The sequence below is a fragment of the Cherax quadricarinatus genome, chromosome 37 (genome assembly GCF_038502225.1).
Source record: "Cherax quadricarinatus isolate ZL_2023a chromosome 37, ASM3850222v1, whole genome shotgun sequence".
Taxonomy (NCBI): domain Eukaryota; kingdom Metazoa; phylum Arthropoda; class Malacostraca; order Decapoda; family Parastacidae; genus Cherax; species Cherax quadricarinatus.
This window is the reverse complement of record NC_091328.1, coordinates 27,085,556-27,106,307: the sequence shown is the minus strand read 5'-3', so window position 1 is coordinate 27,106,307 and position 20,752 is coordinate 27,085,556. Positions and strand designations below refer to the sequence as shown.

Sequence of the window (20,752 nt, the reverse complement as noted above, 5' to 3'; positions counted from 1 at the left end):
AGAAGGCGTGTGTACGACGACTACGTCATCAGCATCTGGCAACTTGTCATCGCATCACTGCCAGCTTAAGTATCACTCACCTGTTGGGGTTGTTTTGGGGGTTCTGAATCCTGCCTTGCATCACTGTTAGATACTGGTCACTCACTCCTGCAAGCTATTACCAGAATTAGAGCAGAAATAGCATAGATAAGGTGAAGATAGTGTTGACTAGCGAGGAGCAGCCTAGCGAGGGGAAGCCTAGCGAGGGGAAGCCTAGTGAGGGTGACGTCAGACACTCCTAGAAGCTCAGACAAGCTAAATTTTACAACCTAATTACTTTCTGTGTTTTATAAGTAGAAGTGATAAGTGCTAGAATCACTGTTGGTAGTTTTAGAAATACGGGTATTACTACTGATATTTATTAGCAGTATGAATACTTAGAAGTGGGGGCACACATACACACGAGCACACACACACACACACACACACACACACACACACACACACACACACACACACACACACACACACATGCACACACACACACACACACACACACACACACACACACACACACACACACACACACACATGCACACACACATGCACACACACATAAACACACACACATGCACACACACATAAACACACACACACACACACACACACACACACACACACACACACACACACACACACACACATATACAGGATTTCACACCTTCCTGTGAAGTGATCCTCTAACCCTTCCTCCCCCCCGCCTCCCTCTCCTCCTCTCTCTTCCTCTCTCTCTCTCTCTCTCTCTCTCTCTCTCTCTCTCTCTCTCTCTCTCTATCTCTCTCTCATCCTCTCTTCCTCTCCCTCTTCCTCTCTCTCTTCCTCTCTCTCTTCCTCTCACTCTCTCTCTTCCTCTCTCTTCCTCTCTCTCCCTCTCCCTCCCTTTCCCCATCTCTCTCCCCCTCTCTCTCTTCCTCTCTTTCTCTCTCTCTTCCTATTCTCTCTTTCTCCCTCTCTTCCCTTGTCACTCCCCCCTTTCTCTCTCACTTTCTTCCCCTTTTCCCCTCCTTCTACCCTCCCCTTCTCTCTCTTTCTCCCTCTCTCTCACTCTCTCCCTCTTTTTTCTTTTTCACTTTCTCTTTTAATAAAAAAAAAAAAAAAAAAAAATGGTTGGGACTCGCAGGAATCAGGGATCAGATGACAATGGTACTGGTAGGGAGGAATGGATGGAGGAGCAGTGGAAAAGGATAGAGCAAGAATGGGAGAGAAAATTAGGAGAGCTTTCTGAAAAAATGGAGAAAGAGCTCTCTGTGAAATGGGAAAAGAGGTTGGAGAAGGAGACGAAGAATTGGGAGGCACAAGCCGAAACTGCAGTAGCCAGGGTAAAGGTCCTAGAATTTGAGGTAAACAGGCTGAAGCAAGTCTCAGGGGTAGTGACCAGAGAAGACACACCATACGAAGCTGAGAGGCTGAACAGGAAGGAAGGAGATATGAAATATGCTAAGGTCCTATCAGCCTGCAAAGAAGGGCCAGGGAGTGGAAGGGAAAAGCAGATGGGTGCAGATGGAGAGGGAGATTAGTCGAATGCTGAGGCACAACCATGCTACCAAGAGCCACTGGAAAAATCAAGGGAGAAAATGGCCACATACAGACAGGAACCAGAGTCACAGAGGGAGAGGCAATGGGAGGAGGAAAGGGCAAAATCAGTGTTTATCCATGGGCTTCGGGAGAGAGAGGAAAGGACACACACTGAACGACGGCAGGAAGAAAGAAAGGAGATTGAGAAAATCATCACGGAAATAGGGGGAGAAGACATGGACGAGATTGTAAATTTTCAGAGAATAGGGAGGTACTTGAAGGGGAGAAACCGACCGATCAAGCTGATTCTCAGGACAGAAACAATGCGGAACAGGATCCTCCAAGAAAAACCACGGTTGAGAAGCTCGGAAGAGTACAAGAAGGTGTTCCTAGACAGAGACAGAACACAAAAAGAGAGACAGCAGCTGAGGGAGAGGACAAAAAAGCGAAAGGAGCTAGGAAAGGAGACAAGGATGGAACCAGCAGAGGTCAGTCAGAGCAGAACAGAGCAGCAAGAGCAAGCACACACACAACTATCCTCAGAACCCCACAACCTATCACACCATCCCAACACACAATACAATCCATACCCACAGCTTCCACCCAACCCCCAACCATAGAATCCCACAGTATGCTACCAAGTCTCCCACCCCCACAGGCCCCCCAAACCACAGTGTTGGAAAGGAAACTGAAGGTATGGTACACAAACGCTGATGGAATAACAAACAAGTGGGAGGAGTGGCACAAAGGAGTCAAAGAGGCATCACCAGACATCATAGCAATCACAGAAACCAAACTTAAAGGTATGATAACAGATGCCATCTTCCCAACGGGATACCAGATCCTGAGGAAAGACAGAAGGAACAGGGGGGGGGGAGGAGTGGCATTGCTGATCAAACACCAATGGAATTTTGATGAGCTGGAGAGAGGAGACAGCGGAGAAGAAAGTGATTGCATAGCGGGAACGCTTCTCTCTGGAGGTCCCAAGGTGATAATTGCAGTGATGTATAACCCACCACAGAACAGCAGGAGGCCAAGGCAAGAGTATGACGAGAGCAATAGAGCGAAGGTTGACACACTGGCTGCAGTGGCCAGAAGAGCTCATACATGCAGGGCAAAGCTCCCGATCATGGGCGACTTTAACCACAAGGAGATCGAATGGGAGAACTTGGAGCCACATGGGGGCCAAGATACATGGAGGGCTAAGATGATGGAGGTGGTACTGGAAAACTTCATGTACCAACATGTAAGGGACACTACAAGAGAGAGAGGAGAGGATGAACCAGCAAGACTGGACTTAGTATTCACCATGAGTAGTGCAGATATTGAGGACATCACATATGAAAGACCCCTTGGGGTCAGCGATCATGTGGTTTTGAGCTTCGAATACACAGTAGAGCTACAAGTGGAGGGGGAAGCAGGAAGGCCAGGACGAATGAAACCAAACTACAGGAAAGGGGACTACACAGGAATGAGGAACTTCCTGAATGAGGTTCAGTGGGACAGAGAACTGGCAGGGAAACCAGTTAATGAGATGATGGAATATGTAGTCACAATGTGCAAGGAGGCTGAGGAGAGGTTTGTACCCAAGGGTAACAGGAATAATGAAAAAGCCAGGATGAGCCCATGGTTCACTCAAAGATGCAAGGAGGCAAAAACCAAGTGAGCTAGGGAATGGAAGAAATATAGAAGGCAAAGGACCCAGGAGAATAAGGAGAGCAGTCGTAGAGCCAGAAACGAATATGCACAGATAAGAAGGGAGGCCCAACGTCAATATGAAAACGACATAGCAGCAAAAGCCAAATCTGACCCGAAGCTGTTATACAGCCACATCAGGAAGAAAACAACCGTCAAAGACCAGGTAACCAGGCTAAGGAAGGAAGGAGGAGAGACAACAAGAAATGACAGTGAAGTATGTGAGGAACTCAACAATAGATTCAAAGAAGTGTTCACAGAGGAGACAGAAGGGGCTCCAGAAAGACGGAGAGGTGGGGTACACCACCATGTGCTGGACACAGTACACACAACCGAGGAAGAAGTGAAGAGGCTTCTGAGTGAGCTAGATACCTCAAAGGCAATGGGGCCAGATAACATCTCTCCATGGGTCCTGAGAGAGGGAGCAGAGGCGCTATGTGTACCCCTAACAACAATATTCAATACATCTATCGAAACAGGGAGATTGCCTGAGGCATGGAAGACAGCAAATGTGGTACCAATCTTTAAAAAAGGAGACAGACATGAAGCACTAAACTACAGACCAGTGTCACTGACATGTATAGCATGCAAAATCATGGAAAAGATTGTCAGGATAAGAATGGTGGAACATCTAGAAAGGAATGATCTCATCACCAGCAGACAACATGGTTTCAGAGACGTGAAATCCTGTGTCACAAACCTACTGGAGTTCTATGACATGGTGACAGCAGTAAGAGAAGAGAGAGAGGGGTGGGTGGATTGCATTTTCTTAGACTGCAAGAAGGCGTTTGACACAGTACCACACAAGAGATTAGTGCAAAAACTGGAGGACCATGCAGGAATAACAGGGAAGGCACTGCAATGGATCAGGGAATACTTGTCAGGAAGACAGCAGCGAGTAATGGTACGAGGCGAGGTGTCAGAGTGGGTACCTGTGACCAGTGGGGTCCCACAGGGGTCAGTCCTAGGACCAGTGCTGTTTCTGGTATTTGTGAACGACATGACGGAAGGAATAAACTCCGAGGTGTCACTGTTTGCAGATGACGTGAAGTTGATGAGAAGAGTTCATTCGATCGAAGACCAGGCAGAAATACAAAGGGATCTGGACAGGCTGCAGACCTGGTCCAGCAACTGGCTCCTGGAGTTCAATCCCACCAAGTGCAAAGTCATGAGGATTGGGGAAGGGCAAAGAAGACCGCAGATGGAGTACAGTCTAGGGGGTCAGAGACTACAAACATCACTCAAGGAAAAAGATCTTGGGGTGAGTATAACACCAGGCACATCTCCTGAAGCGCACATCAACCAAATAAATGCTGCAGCATATGGGCGCCTGGCAAACCTCAGAACAGTATTCCGACATCTTAATAAGGAATCGTTCAGGACCCTATACACCGTGTACGTTAGGCCCATATTGGAGTATGCGGCACCAGTTTGGAACCCACACCTAGCCAAGCATGTAAAGAAACTAGAGAAAGTGCAAAGGTTTGCAACAAGACTAGTCCCAGAGCTAAGAGGTATGTCCTATGAGGAGAGGTTAAGGGAAATCAACCTGACGACACTGGAGGACAGGAGAGATAGGGGGGACATGATAACGACTTACAAAATACTGAGAGGAATTGACAAGGTGGACAAAGACAGGATGTTCCAGAGACTGGACACAGTAACAAGGGGACACAGTTGGAAGTTGAAGACACAGATGAATCAAAGGGATGTTAGGAAGTATTTCTTCAGCCACAGAGTAGTCAGGAAGTGGAATAGTTTGGGAAGCGATGTAGTGGAGTAAGGATCCATACATAGCTTTAAGCAGAGGTACGATAAAGCTCATGGTTCAGGGAGAGTGACCTAGTAGCGACCAGTGAAGAGGCGGGGCCAGGAGCTTGGACTCGACCCCTGCAACCTCAACTAGGTGAGTACACACACACACACACACCACGAATTCTCTGCATAATATTTACAGCACACATTGCCCTTAAACATGACATCTCCACTTTCTTCAACCTTGCTGCAGTATTTACAACCCATGCTTCACATCCATATAAGTGTGTTGCTCCCACTATACTCTTGTACATTCCTTTCTTTGCCTCCATGGATAATGTTCTTTGTCTCCACAGATACCTCAATTCACCTCTCACCTTTTTGCTTCACAAACTCTGTGGTGCACCCCATCTTTCATGGACCCATCTGCTGACAAGTCCAATCCTAAATATCTGAACACATTCACGTCCTCCATTCTCCCTCTCTCCAGTCTGATGTCCAGTCTTTCATTACCTAATTTTTTTATTCCCTAATTTCCTTGCTCTCCCTTTTGTTTTCCTCTAATTTTCTGGTTTTACGTTCTCTCCCAAATTTATCTAACAACCTTTGCAACTTCTCTTCATAATCTTCCAAAAACACAGTGTCATTAGCAAAAAGCAACTGTGATAACTCTCACGTTGTGTTAGAGTCTTTAAAGATAAAGATATTTATTTTGACAGATTACATGGCTGTACACAGGAATATAATAGTTGGTTGTACATGCCAAAAGCCCCTTTGTATGCAGAGCATTTCTGGCAAATTTAGAGATTAACTTAAGAATAGTAATTCAATAATACATAGTTCATATGGTCATTAGATGAGTTAGTGAGTACAGTAGAATTGTATATTCTATCAGGTAATGGTTTTGATCAGTCTGGTAGAGACTTAATACACTATTGAATTAGTTAATAAAGATTACAATATTACAGTGTAACAATTTAAAACAATTTACAATATGATGTATAACAGTTTAGTACTAATTAAAACAATGAAATTTGGTATTACAATGGAACAGTTTAAATTATGATGTACTGTATTACGATCTACTACTAATGTTTAAAACAATGGACCTTGTTTTAAATATATTAAACACCATGGTGACATCACACATCCCTGTCTGCAGCCTACTTTTACTGGGAAATAATCTCTCTTCTGCATACTCTAACCTGAGCCTCACTATCCTTGTAGGTGATGCCGAATAATTAAAGTAAATTTTTTTTCAGGGCACAAGACAACTGTCAGTTAATTTCCGAAATATGCAGCTGCGCAAAATTAAACGAGCAGAAAAGAAAGGTACAGAATCTGTAATGGATGAAAAATTTTCCTTGCTCTTCCAGTCACAGTTCAGCGTTGGTGGTGGTGAACTTGTTTTTCAAGTAAGTATGAATTGTAATTCTTAATTTAAAAAATAAAAGTTAATGTTGTTAGGTGTTTTGGTTTGACTGGCAAATGATGCCAGTGAACATAGTAAAGTGAGAGAGTTCATAGAGCAAATCTTTATTTTGATGTTATGCTCATTCTTATGCTTGAGAAAGCTCATGGGAGAAATATTATCAGTGTTAAGCCTAATAAAGCCTTACTCTGCAAATAATCATGAGTACCAAGTTTAATGTTATACTGTGTGAAACATTATTAGTATTAAGCTTGATAAACCTGAACATTGAGAAAAAAATCCCCTTCCATTAGGACTTGAGGTAGTAAGTCCTTTTCTGGGGTTACTTCCCTTCTTCTTTTAATGCCACTAGGGCCAGCTTCAGAGTCACTGGACTTCTTTCGCACAAGATATCTGTCCATAGTGGCCTGTACCTCTCGTTCCTTTATGACTTGCCTAAAGTGTTTCACAACATTGTCAGTGTACAGGTTGCCAACACGGCTTGCAATAGCTGTGTGAGGGTGATTTTCATCCATGAAGGTTTGCACTTCAAGCCACTTAGCACAGATTTCCTTTATCTTTGTAGTAGGCAACTTCTTCAATTTCTCTCTCCCCTCCTCTGAACCAGTTTCCTCAGGTCTGGCCTCTTGCTCTTGAAGTTGATCTATCAGCTCATCAGTGGTTAGTTCTTCATTGTCCTCCTCCACCAACTCTTCCACATCCTCCCCACTAACCTCCAACCCCAAGGACTTTCCCAATGCCACAATGGATTCCTCAACTGGCACAGGATTCTCAGGGTTAGCCTCAAACCCTTCAAAATCCCTTTTGTCTACACATTCTGGCCACAGTTTCTTCCAAGCAGAGTTCAAGGTCCTCTTAGTCACTTCCTCCCAAGCCTTACCTATAAGGTTTACACAATTGAGGATATTAAAGTGATCTCTCCAAAACTCTCTTAGAGTCAGTTGAGTTTCTGAGGTCATTACAAAGCACCTTTCAAACAGAGCTTTTGTGTACAGTTTCTTGAAGTTGGAAATAACCTGCTGGTCCATGGGCTGCAGGAGAGGAGTGGTATTAGGAGGCAAAAACTTCACCTTAATGAAGCTCATGTCCCCATAAAGTCGCTCTGCCACGTCTGTAGGATGACCAGGGGCATTGTCTAACACCAGGAGGCACTTAAGTTCTAATTTCTTTTCAGTTAGGTAATTTTTCACATTGGGGGCAAATGCATGGTGTAACCAGTTATAGAAAAATTCCCTAGTGACCCATGCCTTACTGTTTGCCCTCCACAGCACACACAAATTATCCTTGAGGACATTCTTTTGCCTGAACGCTCTGGGAGTTTCAGAGTGATACACTAATAAAGGCTTCACTTTGCAATCACCAGTAGCATTGGCACACATCAACAAAGTAAGCCTGTCTTTCATAGGCTTATGTCCTGGGAGTGCCTTTTCCTCCTGAGTAATGTAGGTCCTGCTTGGCATTTTCTTCCAGAACAGGCCTGTTTCATCACAATTAAACACTTGTTCAGGTTTCAGTCCTTCAGTTTCTATGTACTCCTTGAATTCCTGCACATATTTTTCAGCCGCTTTGTGGTCCGAACTGGCAGCGTCACCATGCCTTATCACACTATGGATGCCACTACGCTTCTTAAATCTCTCAAACCAACCTTTGCTGGCCTTAAATTCACTCACATCATCACTAGTTGCAGGCATTTTTTTAATTAAATCCTCATGCAACTTCCTAGCCTTTTCACATATGATCGCTTGAGAGATGCTATCTCCTGCTATCTGTTTTTCATTTATCCACACCAATAAGAGTCTCTCAACATCTTCCATCACTTGCGATCTTTGTTTCGAAAACACAGTTGAACCTTTGGCAAGAACAGCTTCATTATCAGAATAAATACTTTCTATGCAAACTCTCTCTCTTCATCATAGTTAAAAGATATTATTTTGTTCTCATAGTTTATAATTCTGTATAACACAAGAATGGATATACTGCTTTGTTGTTAATAAATGAAGATGGAAAGAAAAGTGTTCCAATTAGAACTTTATGCAGCCGGACTAGGTAAGGAAAGTTTGGTGGTGTTTGATAAATATTCATTAAATGTTTACTTTTTAAAGACTTTCTGGACAACAGTTCCAGCATTGGCACAGAATTTAAAATCATATACTGGTACATTATTAGAAAATGCAGAGGAATTACTTGCATTTCTTTGTTTAACCCCTTAACTGTCCAAACATAGATATTCATTGTTACCGCTAACACTCCGAACGTAGATCATCGTTTTATTTTTCCTGCCTCCAAATTTGGCACCATTGGCCTGAAATGCCTGATCAGTATAGAATGGGTCTTAACACACCGTGTGCTCAGCGTTAAAAAAATCTGGGACCACTTAGTACCTTGTGGGAGCACCAGTTCAATTGAGCACCGGCTAGAGCAAACACTGCAGAAAACACCAGGGATTCACTGATGTCATGTCGTATTAGCACTTTTATTTTATGAGGAAAGTGATGTTGACCACGAGTTTAGTGGCTTTGAGGTGGATGTGGCCACAAGTGGTCGAGGAAATATAAAAAAAACTCGATAATAACATATGTGCAACACTTGTGCATCATTCTTTCAATTTTGATACCACTGATAGTGTCATCTTGCCAGAATGTCCTATAACCTATGCCCTAAGTAAGGAGAAATAATTCTGGAATGTATAACACGTGTTTGGCAGGCTGGCTGGCTGGCTGGCTGGCCAGCTGGCTGACCGGCGACTGGCTGGCTGACCAGCTGGCTGACTGGTGGCTGGCTGACTGATTGGCTGTCTCTACCTCTGTCTGTCTGTCTATCTCTCTTTCTCTGCCTATCTCTGTTTCTGTCTCTCTCTGTCTCTCTCTCTATCTCACAGGTACACTTAAATGCAGTTTACATAGTGTAAATTACCTAGGATAACCCAAAAAATCCAAAGTGCTATACTGTATTTGTAGATACAATGTATAATGAGCTTGACTGGCAATAATATGCATTTTTGCTTGTTCAGGAATCAGATGTGACTACTCTGCATCTCTGCATAGTGTGTAATACCTGTTGACTCACGAGTCACTCTCTCTGAGAGACAAGCAGAGAGACAGAAAGATAAGCAGAGAGCTAGACAGACACAGATGGACAGACGGACAGACAGACAGACATATTTATGTGCAACAGTGAAAACAAATAAAGCCAAGGCAGTGCATGATTATTAGATATCACTCCACTGCTGCACTGTCAGCAGTGGAGTGACACTTGTCTTACTCTCGCATGTCCAAAACTGTGCTGTGACCTATAAATACATTGTACATTGGAATCTTGTTTTTCGGCCGCTGCATTTATTGGGCGATTTGTATTTAGGCCGGTTTTTTGGTGGAAATCTTGCTCCGTATTTCGGCCGTTGCCTTGTATATCGGCCGTATTAGACACGTCAGCCCGCCTCCCGCCGGGACGCCGCTCGTAGGTGAGTCAGTCTCCCTTTGTCGGCGAGTGAGCATACGCTGTGAGCATTCATCCAAACATTTCCTTAAAATCCATGGTTTTTGGTGTTTTTTTATTAAGTGCAACTGCAAAATGAGTCACCATGGGCCCCAAGGAACTTCCTAGTAAAGTTCCTTTGGTAAAGAAAGTGAGAAACACAATTGAATTTAGAAAGGAAGTAATAGAAAAATATGAGAGTGGTGTGCGGGTGCTGGAACTTGCCAGGATGTATGGCAAAAACAAATCGGCAATCACTTCTATCCTGGTAAAAGGGGTAAACATGTTAATGAAAAAGAGATCACAAACAAATGAAAATGTGAAGTTGTTGTTATTGTGGATCAGGGAAAAACAGTTAGTGAGAGATAGTGTTTCAGAGACGATCATTTGTGGAAAGGCAAGGCAGTTGCATGCAGATCTCAATAGAATATTATTATTCAGTATTATTCGGGCTACAGAATATTATTCAATATTACACTAATACAGGTCCTACATCACAAATCCGACATCATTGGGACCTGTAGTGTGCCGGATTACTGAATTTCCAGATTACAGAGTCGTTAGGTTAGAATACACTTAATAAAATTAACCAACTTGACTTCCACAAACTTCATTGAACATCGGCAAAAATCGAACATTTCTGCTACTTTGAGCTCAATTTCAAGGTACTTTTAATCATGAAAGCAATCAAAATCATGTCTATTTCTGTAATATATCTTCCATTCTATCAAATGAGTCCAAAAAAAATGAGAATACAGTGGTCCCTCAATAATCGTCCGGCCTGAAAGTCGTCCATTTCGGAAATAGTCCTGTTATTTCGTCTAAACATTGGCTCGCAAATGGTCCTTTAACTCGATAATTGTCTTTCGTCGTGGACGCGTACTCACAGCTCTGAGCTGTTCCCAGCCAGTGTGCCATTGTTTACCAGTGAGCGACGGTCCCCTCATGTGTTCTTACGAAATATTTCATAATATTCCATTCATTTTAGTGCTTGCAAGTGCTAAATAAGCTACCATGGCTCCAAAGAAAGCTCCTAGTGCCAAACCTTTGGTAAAGAAGGTGAGAAATACGATTGAATTAAAGAAAAACATCATTGAACAATATGAAAGGAGCAAGAGTTTCAACAGGAGGAGCAACAGATCGCAGCTCAGAATCTTGCTGCAGAGGAGGAGGAAGAGAGATGGAAGAAGGTGCCTTCTTCAGAAATTAAGGAGATTTTTGAAATGTTGGGTAGGATGGAAAGATTTATGGAGAAACATTACCCTGGGAAGGATGTTGCAAGCCATATCGGCAACTTGTACAGTGGCAGAGTCTTGGCTCATTTTAGGGAAGTTTTAAAGAGATGCCAGAAACAGAGCTCTCTGAACAGTTTTTTTTGTGAGACAGGACTCCAGTGACTCTCAAGGTGGTCCTAGTGGCATTAAGAAACAGAGAAGAGAAGTAACCCCAGAAATTCACTTGGTACCTGAGGTGTTGATGGAAGGGGATTCCCCTTCCAAACAGTAATTCAATGTCTCTCCTCCTCCAGTCTTCCATACACTAAGAAGAATCACCAATAAAGGTAAGTGTTATGCTGTTAATGTTTCATTCATCATGTGCCATTGTATTGTTTATGTACTACATCTATATTTCATGTAAAAAAATTTTTTGTTTTAATACTTATGGGTGTCAGGAACGGATTAATTGTATTTACATTATTTCTTATGGGGAAAATTGATTCAGAAATTGTCTATTTCGATAATAGTCCCACTTCCAGGAACGGATTATGGACAATAATTGAGGGACCACTGTACAACCATAAAAAACATATGAAAATATACTGCAAAGAGGCGGCTAATGGCTGAGAAGTGAACTCCCTTATTTATCATCCGTCATTTTTATTTTTGTTGTACATTAAGAAGCATCTTTCCATCATACATTGCCCAAGTTTCAATGAGATAGCCCAACAAACAACCGAGAAAAAAAAATATTTACCAAAAATCATACAACCATATGGCAAGCCCAAGCCGGGTACTGGAAATAAGTCACTTTTTGTCTCACTTTTCTGGGTTATCCCAGGTTGTCTGTACATACACTTCTATGTATGATAATCTATGTAACTGTATTTGTGTATACCTGAATAAACTTATTTTCTTTTAGTCTGTCAACTGAGTACAAGAAACCGCCCATTCACTTATTTCAACTACCCAATAAAGTGCTCAGAAATTAGCAATTTGGCTGATTTCACACAAATTTCAGCAGATGCCAATTTTAAAATAGGGTCCAGAATAAACAATGCAGACATTCCTGGCAGTAAAATAACATTTCTCTGTTCATTAGTCATGGCTACAGGCCCCTCTTATATTATTCTTGCTTACCATTTGGAGTTTTTATTCACAAAAAAATAGAAGATTTACTGTTACGCAGACTGCTGCATTATTGTAATAATTGTATAAAAAATGTCAACCCATTCTTGACTCCGTATTGGAATTTGGACTGGCTGGCGTACAGGTATTGGACGGTGATGTTATTTGTTTACTCTTGAGCTTCGCTAAAGACTAGAACATTTTCGCTACTGTTAGCGCAATTTCAAGGTACTTTTCGTCATGAAAGCAATCAAAATCATATCTATTTCTGTAATACATCTTTCATTCTATCAAATGAGACCGAAAAAATTAGAATACAGTGGTCCCTCAATAATTGTCCACAATCCGTTCATGGAAGTGGAACTATTATCGAAATAGACGATTTTTGAATCAATTTTCCCCATAAGAAATAATGTAAATGCAATTAATCCGTTCCTGACACCCAGAAGTAGCAGAGCAGAGCAGAAATCAGCAACTACAGACCAGTGTCACTCCTGTCAATCACTGGTAGGATCCTTGAGACAATAATCTCAAGACAAATGACAGAGTTTTTTGACTACCACTCACTACTTCGTGATCGTCAATATGGCTTCAGGAAAGGTGCTGCTGATCTGTTGTTAAACCTCTCCACTAAGTGGCACCAGTCACTGGATGAATGCAAAGTCAGCTGTGTGGTAGCACTGGACATTGCTGGCGCTTTTGACCGGGTGTGGCACCAGGGCCTCTTAGCAAAACTTCAAACACTGGGAATTGCAGGCTCTACGCTATGTCTCCTCAGTGATTACCTTCATGGTAGATCTCTAAGTGTAGTTCTCAATGGAACAGAATCAGCAAGACATCCTATTGGGGCAAGTGTTCCACAAGGAAGCGTGCTGGGACCATTGTTATGGAATGTCTACTTCAACGACCTTCTTCATCTCATCCCAGAATCACCTGCAAATGCAGATGACTGTACACTGACATTCACTTACCCAAGAAAAGAAATGGCAGCTGCTCTAAGCTACATCAATCACCAGCTAAGAGCTATATCAGCTTGGGGAAATAGATGGCAAGTAACATTTGCACCTGAGAAAATGCAAGTGATCGTCTCTAGGCACCATGATGGTAATGCTGGTGCAGTAGTAAGGATGAATGGGAGGGTGTTGGCACCTGGAGAAGAAGTTGATATCCTTGGGGTGAAATTTGTCTCCAAACTAGCCATGAAGAGCTATGTGGTAAATCTTGCAAACAAGGCAGCCAGGAAGCTTACAGCACTTCGCCGTATCTCGCATCTGCTTGACAGTAGGGGTTGCAAGATTCTGTACGAGGCACAAGTACGCTCACACCTTGAGTATTCTCCACTTTCTTGGTTTGCCTGCCCCCCCTCTCATCTGCGACTGCTTGACAGAGTAGAGAACAGAGCAAGACGTCTCATCTCTCGCCTGGACCCATCCTGGATAGATCTGTCATTTCAGCAGAGCCTTCAACACAGGAGGGATGTGGGTGGCCTTACTGTTATGTACAAGGCCAATATTGTCAAAGTACCACACTTGGATCCACTTCGAGGACAGCGTGAAACAAGCTTTTATGCCACAAGATGGGCAGAAAGCAGCAGCTTCACTCTGGCTGTACCCTTCTCCAGAACATCACTCCATCTAAGATCATGTATACCCAGGATGGCTCGAGTATGGAACACATTCATACAGCATAATGATGTCAACGAGATAAAGTCAGTTGATTAAATGAAAATGCTGGCCCATAGATTGCTCCAACTTCATCCTGTTCCCTACTTGTATGTCTCATAACAATAAAAATGCTTTCAAATGAGCTGATGTAGATAACAGCTCTTAGCTTGCCAATAAAGTTAGGAATCCTTAACCTGTAAATAGCTTGTCAATAAATGCTGGGGATACTTAACCTTATCAAACCCTGTGTAAAAAAAAAAAAGTATTAAAATAAAAAATTTTTTTACATGAAATATAGATGTAGTACATAAACAATACAATGGCACATGATGAATGAAACATTAACAGAATAACACTTACCTTTATTGGCGATTCTTCTTAGTGTATGGAAGACTGGAGAAGGAGACAGATTGGACTATTTACTGTTTGGAAGGGGAATCCCCTTCCATCAACACCTCAGGTACCAATTGCTTTTCTGGGGTTACTTAATGCCACTAGGACCACCTTGAGAGTCACTGGAATCCTCTCTCGCAAAAACACTGTCCAGAGAGCTCTGTTTCTGGCGTCTCTTTAAAACTTCCCTAAAATGGGCCAAGACTCTGTCACTGTGGAAACATAAACACATATGCAGTTTAATGTGATCCTTTATTAACAACATTTCGCCCACATAGTGGGCTTTTTCAAGTCACACACAGATCTACCTGGGGTGGAAGGTACGGGAGTATTTATAGTCACGTTCAGAATGTTGAGGTCAGGTGGAGAATGCCGCATCTGATGATCTACCGGGTGGGGTTATAGAGTCTTGGCAGGGGTATTGGACAAGTTGTGAGTAGACCTTCTGCAGTGTTCTATGTTCTTATGTGGGATAGCGATGAAGAAGTTTTTTGGTGAGTGGTTCAGCTATGTTTTAGAAGCCGTTGTTCTGGTTGAAATTGTTGGTTATAGAGATAGGCGATGATTCCAGGATTCTTCGATATTGAGTGTTGTCTTCTGTGGCGATAAGTCTTGAGTTTCTGTAGTTAATTAAATGGTTGTGTGAATTGCGATGTTGTACACAGGCAGTATCGTCAGTCCTGCTTGCATATTGGTGTTCTGAAATACGTGTTTGGAGGTCTCTTGATGTTTCGCCCACATATAATTTGTTGCAGTCATTACAAGGGATTATGTATACCCCTGCAGAGGATGGAAGCTTGTCCTGTCTACTACTGGTGATGTCCTTGATGGTCGTGGTTGTGGAGGTAGATACTTGGAATGATGTATTGGAAAAGATGTTGGAAACATGTTTGGCAATGGAGTTGGTGGGGAGGACTATGTATCTCTTCTCGGCAGTGTCTTCTCTGGGTATGTTGAAGATGTTTAATGCCCGCCATCTGCAGTCTCTGATGAAGTGACGAGGATAATGGAGTTTAGAAAATACTTGTTCAGTTATAGTGCATTCTTCCTCAAGGAACTCATTGCTGCAGATTCTGAGTGCACACAGGAAGAAGCTTATAATTACACCACGTTTAGTTTTGGTGTCGTGGTGAGAGTAGAAGTGAAGAAGATTGTTTTGGTTGGTTGGTTTTCGATAGACTTTAAAACGAAGTTCATGGTCAGTTTTGCAGAGGAAAACATCAAGGAAAGGAAGAGTGTTGTTGACTACTTCTTCAAGTGTGAACTGGATTGAGGGCTCGACCTGGTTGAGCTTGTCTTGGAGAGCTTGAACGTTGAAGCGCCTGGGAGTTATGAGGAGAATGTCATCAACATAACGGAGCCAGGTGACAGTCGAAGGAATAATGGTGGAGAAACGCTTGGCTTCCAGATGTTCCATGTATAAGTTTGCCAGGACGGCACTGAGTGTCGAGCCCATGGGTAGACCAAAAGTCTGTTGAAAGAGGTGATTTTTGAAAGAGAAACGCGTAAAGCCGACACATAGTTCAACGAGGTCGATGAAATCGTTGGCTGGAATAGGAAGATCAAGTGAATTGTCAATTTTTCTGCGCAGGAGATCGATGGCTTGTGTAGTAGGTACTTTGGTGAATAGGGAAGTTACGTCAAGGCTGGAAAGTTTCTTGTTCCTGATGCTGATGTTGCGAATGTGATTGAGAAGATCACCCAAGTGCACATAATCCCTTGTAATGACTGCAACAAATTATATGTGGGCGAAACATCAAGAGACCTCCAAACACGTATTTCAGAACACCAATATGCAAGTAGGACTGACGATACAAGGAATGCCTGTGTACAACATTGCAATTCACACAACCATTTAATTAACTACAGAAACTCAAGACTTATCGCCACAGAAGACAACACTCAATACCGAAGAATCCTGGAATCATCGCTTATCTCTATAACCAACAATTTCAACCAGAACAACGGCTTCTATAACATAGCTAAACCACTCGCTAAGAAACTTCTTCATCGCTATCCCACATAAGAACATAGAACACTGCAGAAGGTCTACTCACAACTTGTCCAATACCCCTGCCAAGCTACCCAAGACTCTATAACCCCACCCGGTAGATCATGAGATGCGGCATTCTCCACCTGACCTCAACATTCTGAACATGACTATAAATACTCCCGTACCTTCCACCCCAGGTAGATCTGTGTGTGACTTGAAAAAGCCCACTGTGTGGGCGAAACGTTGTCAATAAAGGATCACATTAAACTGCATATGTGTTTATGCTTCCATTGTGTCGGTATTTTATACCATTTATTTTCACTCTGTCACTGTACAAGTTGCCGATATGGCTTGCAACATCCTTCTCAGGGTGAAGTTTCTCCATAAATTTTTCCATCCTACCCCACATTTCAAAAATCTCCTTAATTTCTGAAGAAGGCACCTTCTTCCATCTCTCTTCCTCCTCTGCAACACGATTCTGAGCTGCTATCTGTTGCTCTTCCTGATGAAGCTCTTGCAGTTCCTCAGTGGTGAGCTCTTCGTTGTGGTCTTTCACTAACTCTTCTACATCCTCCAAACTCACATCCAACCCCATGGAACTCCCCAGTGCCACAATAGAGTTCACAACTGACATAGGCTCATCAGGGGCTGCCTCAAACCCTTCAAAATCCCTCTTGTGGACACAATCTGGCCACAATTTTCTCCAAGCAGAGTTCAAAGTCCTGGTAGTCACTCCCCCCCCCAAGCCTTACCTATAAGGCTTATGCAATGGAGAATACTGAAGTGTCCTTTCCAAAAATCTCTTAGGGTCAAGTGAGTGTCTGAGGTCACATTAAAGCACCTTTCAAGCATTGCTTTGGTGTAGAGTTTTTTAAAGTTTGAAATGACTTGCTGGTCCATGGGCTGGAGGAGAGGAGTGGTATTCGGGGGCAAGAACTTTACTGTGATAAACCCAAACTCCTTCAAAATTAGGTCATCCAAGTTTGGAGGATGAGCAGGTGCATTGTCCATTACTAGGAGGCACTTGAGATCTAATTTCTTTTCCAGGAGGTAATTCTTCACACTAGGGCCAAACACTTCATTGAACCACTCAATGAAAATGTCCCTTGTGACCTATGCTTTTCTATTAGATCTCCAAAACACACAATTTACTCTTCATAACATTGTTTTTTTTTGAACACTGGGATTTTCAGAATGGTACACTAGTAACGGCTTCACTTTGAAATCCCCACTAGCATTAGCACAGAACATTAGCGTCAGCCTGTCTTTCATAGGCTTGTGTCCTGGTAGTGCCTTTTCCTCCTGAGTAATGTAGGTCCTCTTTGGCATTTTCTTCCAAAAGATGCCTGTTTCGTCACAAATGAGCACTTGTTCAGGTTTCAGTCCTTCCATCTCTATGTACTCCTTGAATTCCTGCACATATTTTTCAGCCGCTTTGTTGTCAGAACTGGCAGCCTCGCCATGTCTTACCACACTGTGTATGCCAGTACGCTTCTTAAATCTCTCAAACCAGCCTTTGCTGGTCTTAAATTCACTCGCATCACCACTAGTTGCAGGCAATTTCTTTACCAAATCGTCATGCAACTGCCTAGCCTTTTCACAAATAAGCGACGTCATAAGACTATCTCCTGCTAATTGTTTCTCATTTATCCACACCCATAATAACTTCTCAACATCTTCGAGTACTGTTGATCTCATTCTTGTCAGCATATTTACCTTTTTTGCAACAACAGCATCCTTGATTTCCTTTTTGTTTGCTATGATGGAAGATATGGTTGTACGGGACTTGTTATACATCCTGGCCAGTTCGTCCACACGTACGCCACTATTATATTGTTCAATGATGTTTTTCTTAAATTCAATCGTATTTCTCACCTTCTTTACCAAAGGCTTGGCACTAGGAGCTTTCTTTGGAGCCATGGTAGCTTATTTAGCACTTGCAAGCACTAAAATCAGTGAAATATTATGAAATATTTTGTTGGAGCAAGTGAGGGGACCGTCGCTCACTGTGATACAATGGCACACTGGCTGGGAAGGGAAGGCACACGTGGCTCAGAGCGTGAGTACGCGTCCCGGACGAAGGGCTATTAGCGAGTTAATGGACCATTTGTGAGCCAATGTTTAGACAAAATAACAGGACTATTTCTGAAATGGACGACTTTCAGGCCGGACGATTAATGAGGGACCACTGTATAACCATAAAAAAACATACAAAAATATACTGCTAAGCAGCCGCTAATGGCTAAGAAGTGAACTCCGCTATTTATGGTCTGATTTCTTTCATTTTTGGTATACGTTAAGAAGTATCTTTCCATCATACATTGTCCAAGTTTCAGTAAGATAACCCAACAAACAACTGAGAAAATAATATAATTATAATAATAATAATAATAATAATAATAATATCTTTATTTACTACACATACATGTACAAGGTATACAGGCCTAGCTGACATCAGTGACATTACTATATAGAAAGCCACTTGTTATGCTGAGTATTTCAAGCAAATTAGGTCAGTATCCCAGGATAACACCCACACTAGCAGGTAATTAGGTCAGTATCCCAGGATAACACCCACACTAGTCGGCTAACACCCAGGTACCCATTTACTGATGGGTAAACATAGACAACAGGTGTAAAGAAACAGGCCTAATGTTTGTACCCTGGCTGGGAATCGAATATTTACCAAAAATCATATATGGCTAACCCAAGCCAGGTACTAGAAATAAGCCATGTTGTGTGACTTTTTTGGGTTGTCCTAGGTTCTCTACACATATGCTGCTATGTGTGATAATCTTTATAGAGAAAATAGCTTTTTTGTTTCAGGTTTATTGTGGAGTATGAGTGTGTATCACAGTTAGCCCTGTGCTATACTCCATTTTCTCTAATATAAGCCCCCAAGACAGGGATAGGAGAATGGTATTTATATACCATATCCTCTTCATACGTCCGTCGAACTGCTCGGTGTTATGCCCTCCCTCCTTCCTTCCCTCCCTCCTTCCCTCCCTCCCTCCCTCCTTCCCTCCCTCCCTCCTTCCCTCCCTCCCTCCTACCCTCGCTCCTTCCCTCCCTCCCTCCCTCCCTCCCTCCCTCCCTCCCTCCCTCCTTCCCTCCCTCCCTCCCTCCGTCCCTCCCTCCTTCCCTCCCTCCCTCCCTCCTTCCCTCCCTCCTTCCCTCTCTCCCTCCTTCTCTCCCTCCATCCCTCCCTCCCTCCTTCCCTCCCTCCCTCCCTCCCTCCCTCCCTCCTTCCCTCCCTCCTTCCCTCCCTCCCTCCCTCCCTCCTTCCTTCCTTCCCTCCTTCCTTCCCTCTTTCCTTCCTTCCCTCTTTCCTTCCTTCCCTCCTTCCTTCCCTCTCTCCTTCCCTCCCTCCTTCCCTCCCTCCTTCCCTCCCTCCTTCCCTCCCTCCCTCCTTCCTTCCCTCCCTCCTTCCTTTTCTCCTTCCTTCCCTCCTTCCTTCCCTCCCTCCTTCCCTCACTCCTTCCTTCCCTCCTTCCTTTCTTCCCTCCTTCCTTTCTTCCCTCCTTCCTTCTCTACTTCCTTCCCTCCCTCCTTCCTTTTCTCCTTCCTTCCCTCCTTCCTTCCCTCCCTCCTTCCATCCCTCCTTCCTTCCCTCCTTCCATCCCTCCTTCCTTCCTTCCCTCCCTCCCTCCCTTTCTTCCCTCCTTCCTTCCCTCCCTCCTTCCTTCCCTACCTCCTTCCTTCCCTACCTTCTTCCTTCCTTCCCTACCTTCTTCCTTCCTTCCCTACCTCCTTTCTTCCTTCCCTCCCTCCTTTCTTCCCTCCCTCCCTCCTTCCCTCCTTCCTTCCCTCCTTCCCTCCCTTCTCCCTTACCTCCCTTCTCCCTTACCTCCTCCCTTCCCTTCTCTCCTTCCTTCCCTCCTACCTTCCCTCCTTCCCTCCCTTCTTCCCTCCCTTCTTCCTTCCTTCCCACCTTCAAGTAACTTTTCTGGCCTGTGAGACCAATATAAGGTATACTGAATGTATATTCTCTCGTCTGCTACACAGTAACCGCACAAACAGTTATTATATTGTTTACAAAACATGTTTACGCAAACCAACAATAAAAAATGTTTTTTATTACTGGACACTTCCCAGAACTGCTACGGCTTCTGTAAAGCTCGTAGTTGTTGTGTGGGGGTGGACTTGTAAATATGCTGAGTCACCTGCCTAATTAGTGTCACAATGACAAATAACACCATCACTCACCACCCTCACTGTCTGTCAACATCCATCCCTTCCTCCGCACCCCACCAACCCACATGGAAATAAGTCACTGTCTGATTTTTTTGAGTTATCCTAGGTTGATGGTCTCCTTCCTTTTTTCCTTCCTTCCTTCCCTCCTTCCTTTAATCTCTTCCTTTCTTCCTCTCATCTCTTCCATATTTCCTCCCTTCTACCTTCCTTCTTTCTTCCTTCCTTCCTTCAGGTTGGTTTCCTGGGCATTGCT

The 20,752-nt window shown here is 43.3% G+C and overlaps 1 protein-coding gene across 1 annotated transcript in view; it reads left to right on the top strand.

Moving 5' to 3' along the window:
- Stat92E (Signal transducer and transcription activator Stat92E) overlaps nt 1-20,752 on the top strand; it is a gene marked incomplete in the record, with an annotated part of 406,006 nt that overhangs the window by 180,792 nt on the left and 204,462 nt on the right. Inside the window, 1 exon segment of the mRNA XM_070091941.1 lies at nt 6,267-6,419. Within this exon segment, the coding sequence (XP_069948042.1) occupies nt 6,267-6,419 (153 nt within the window).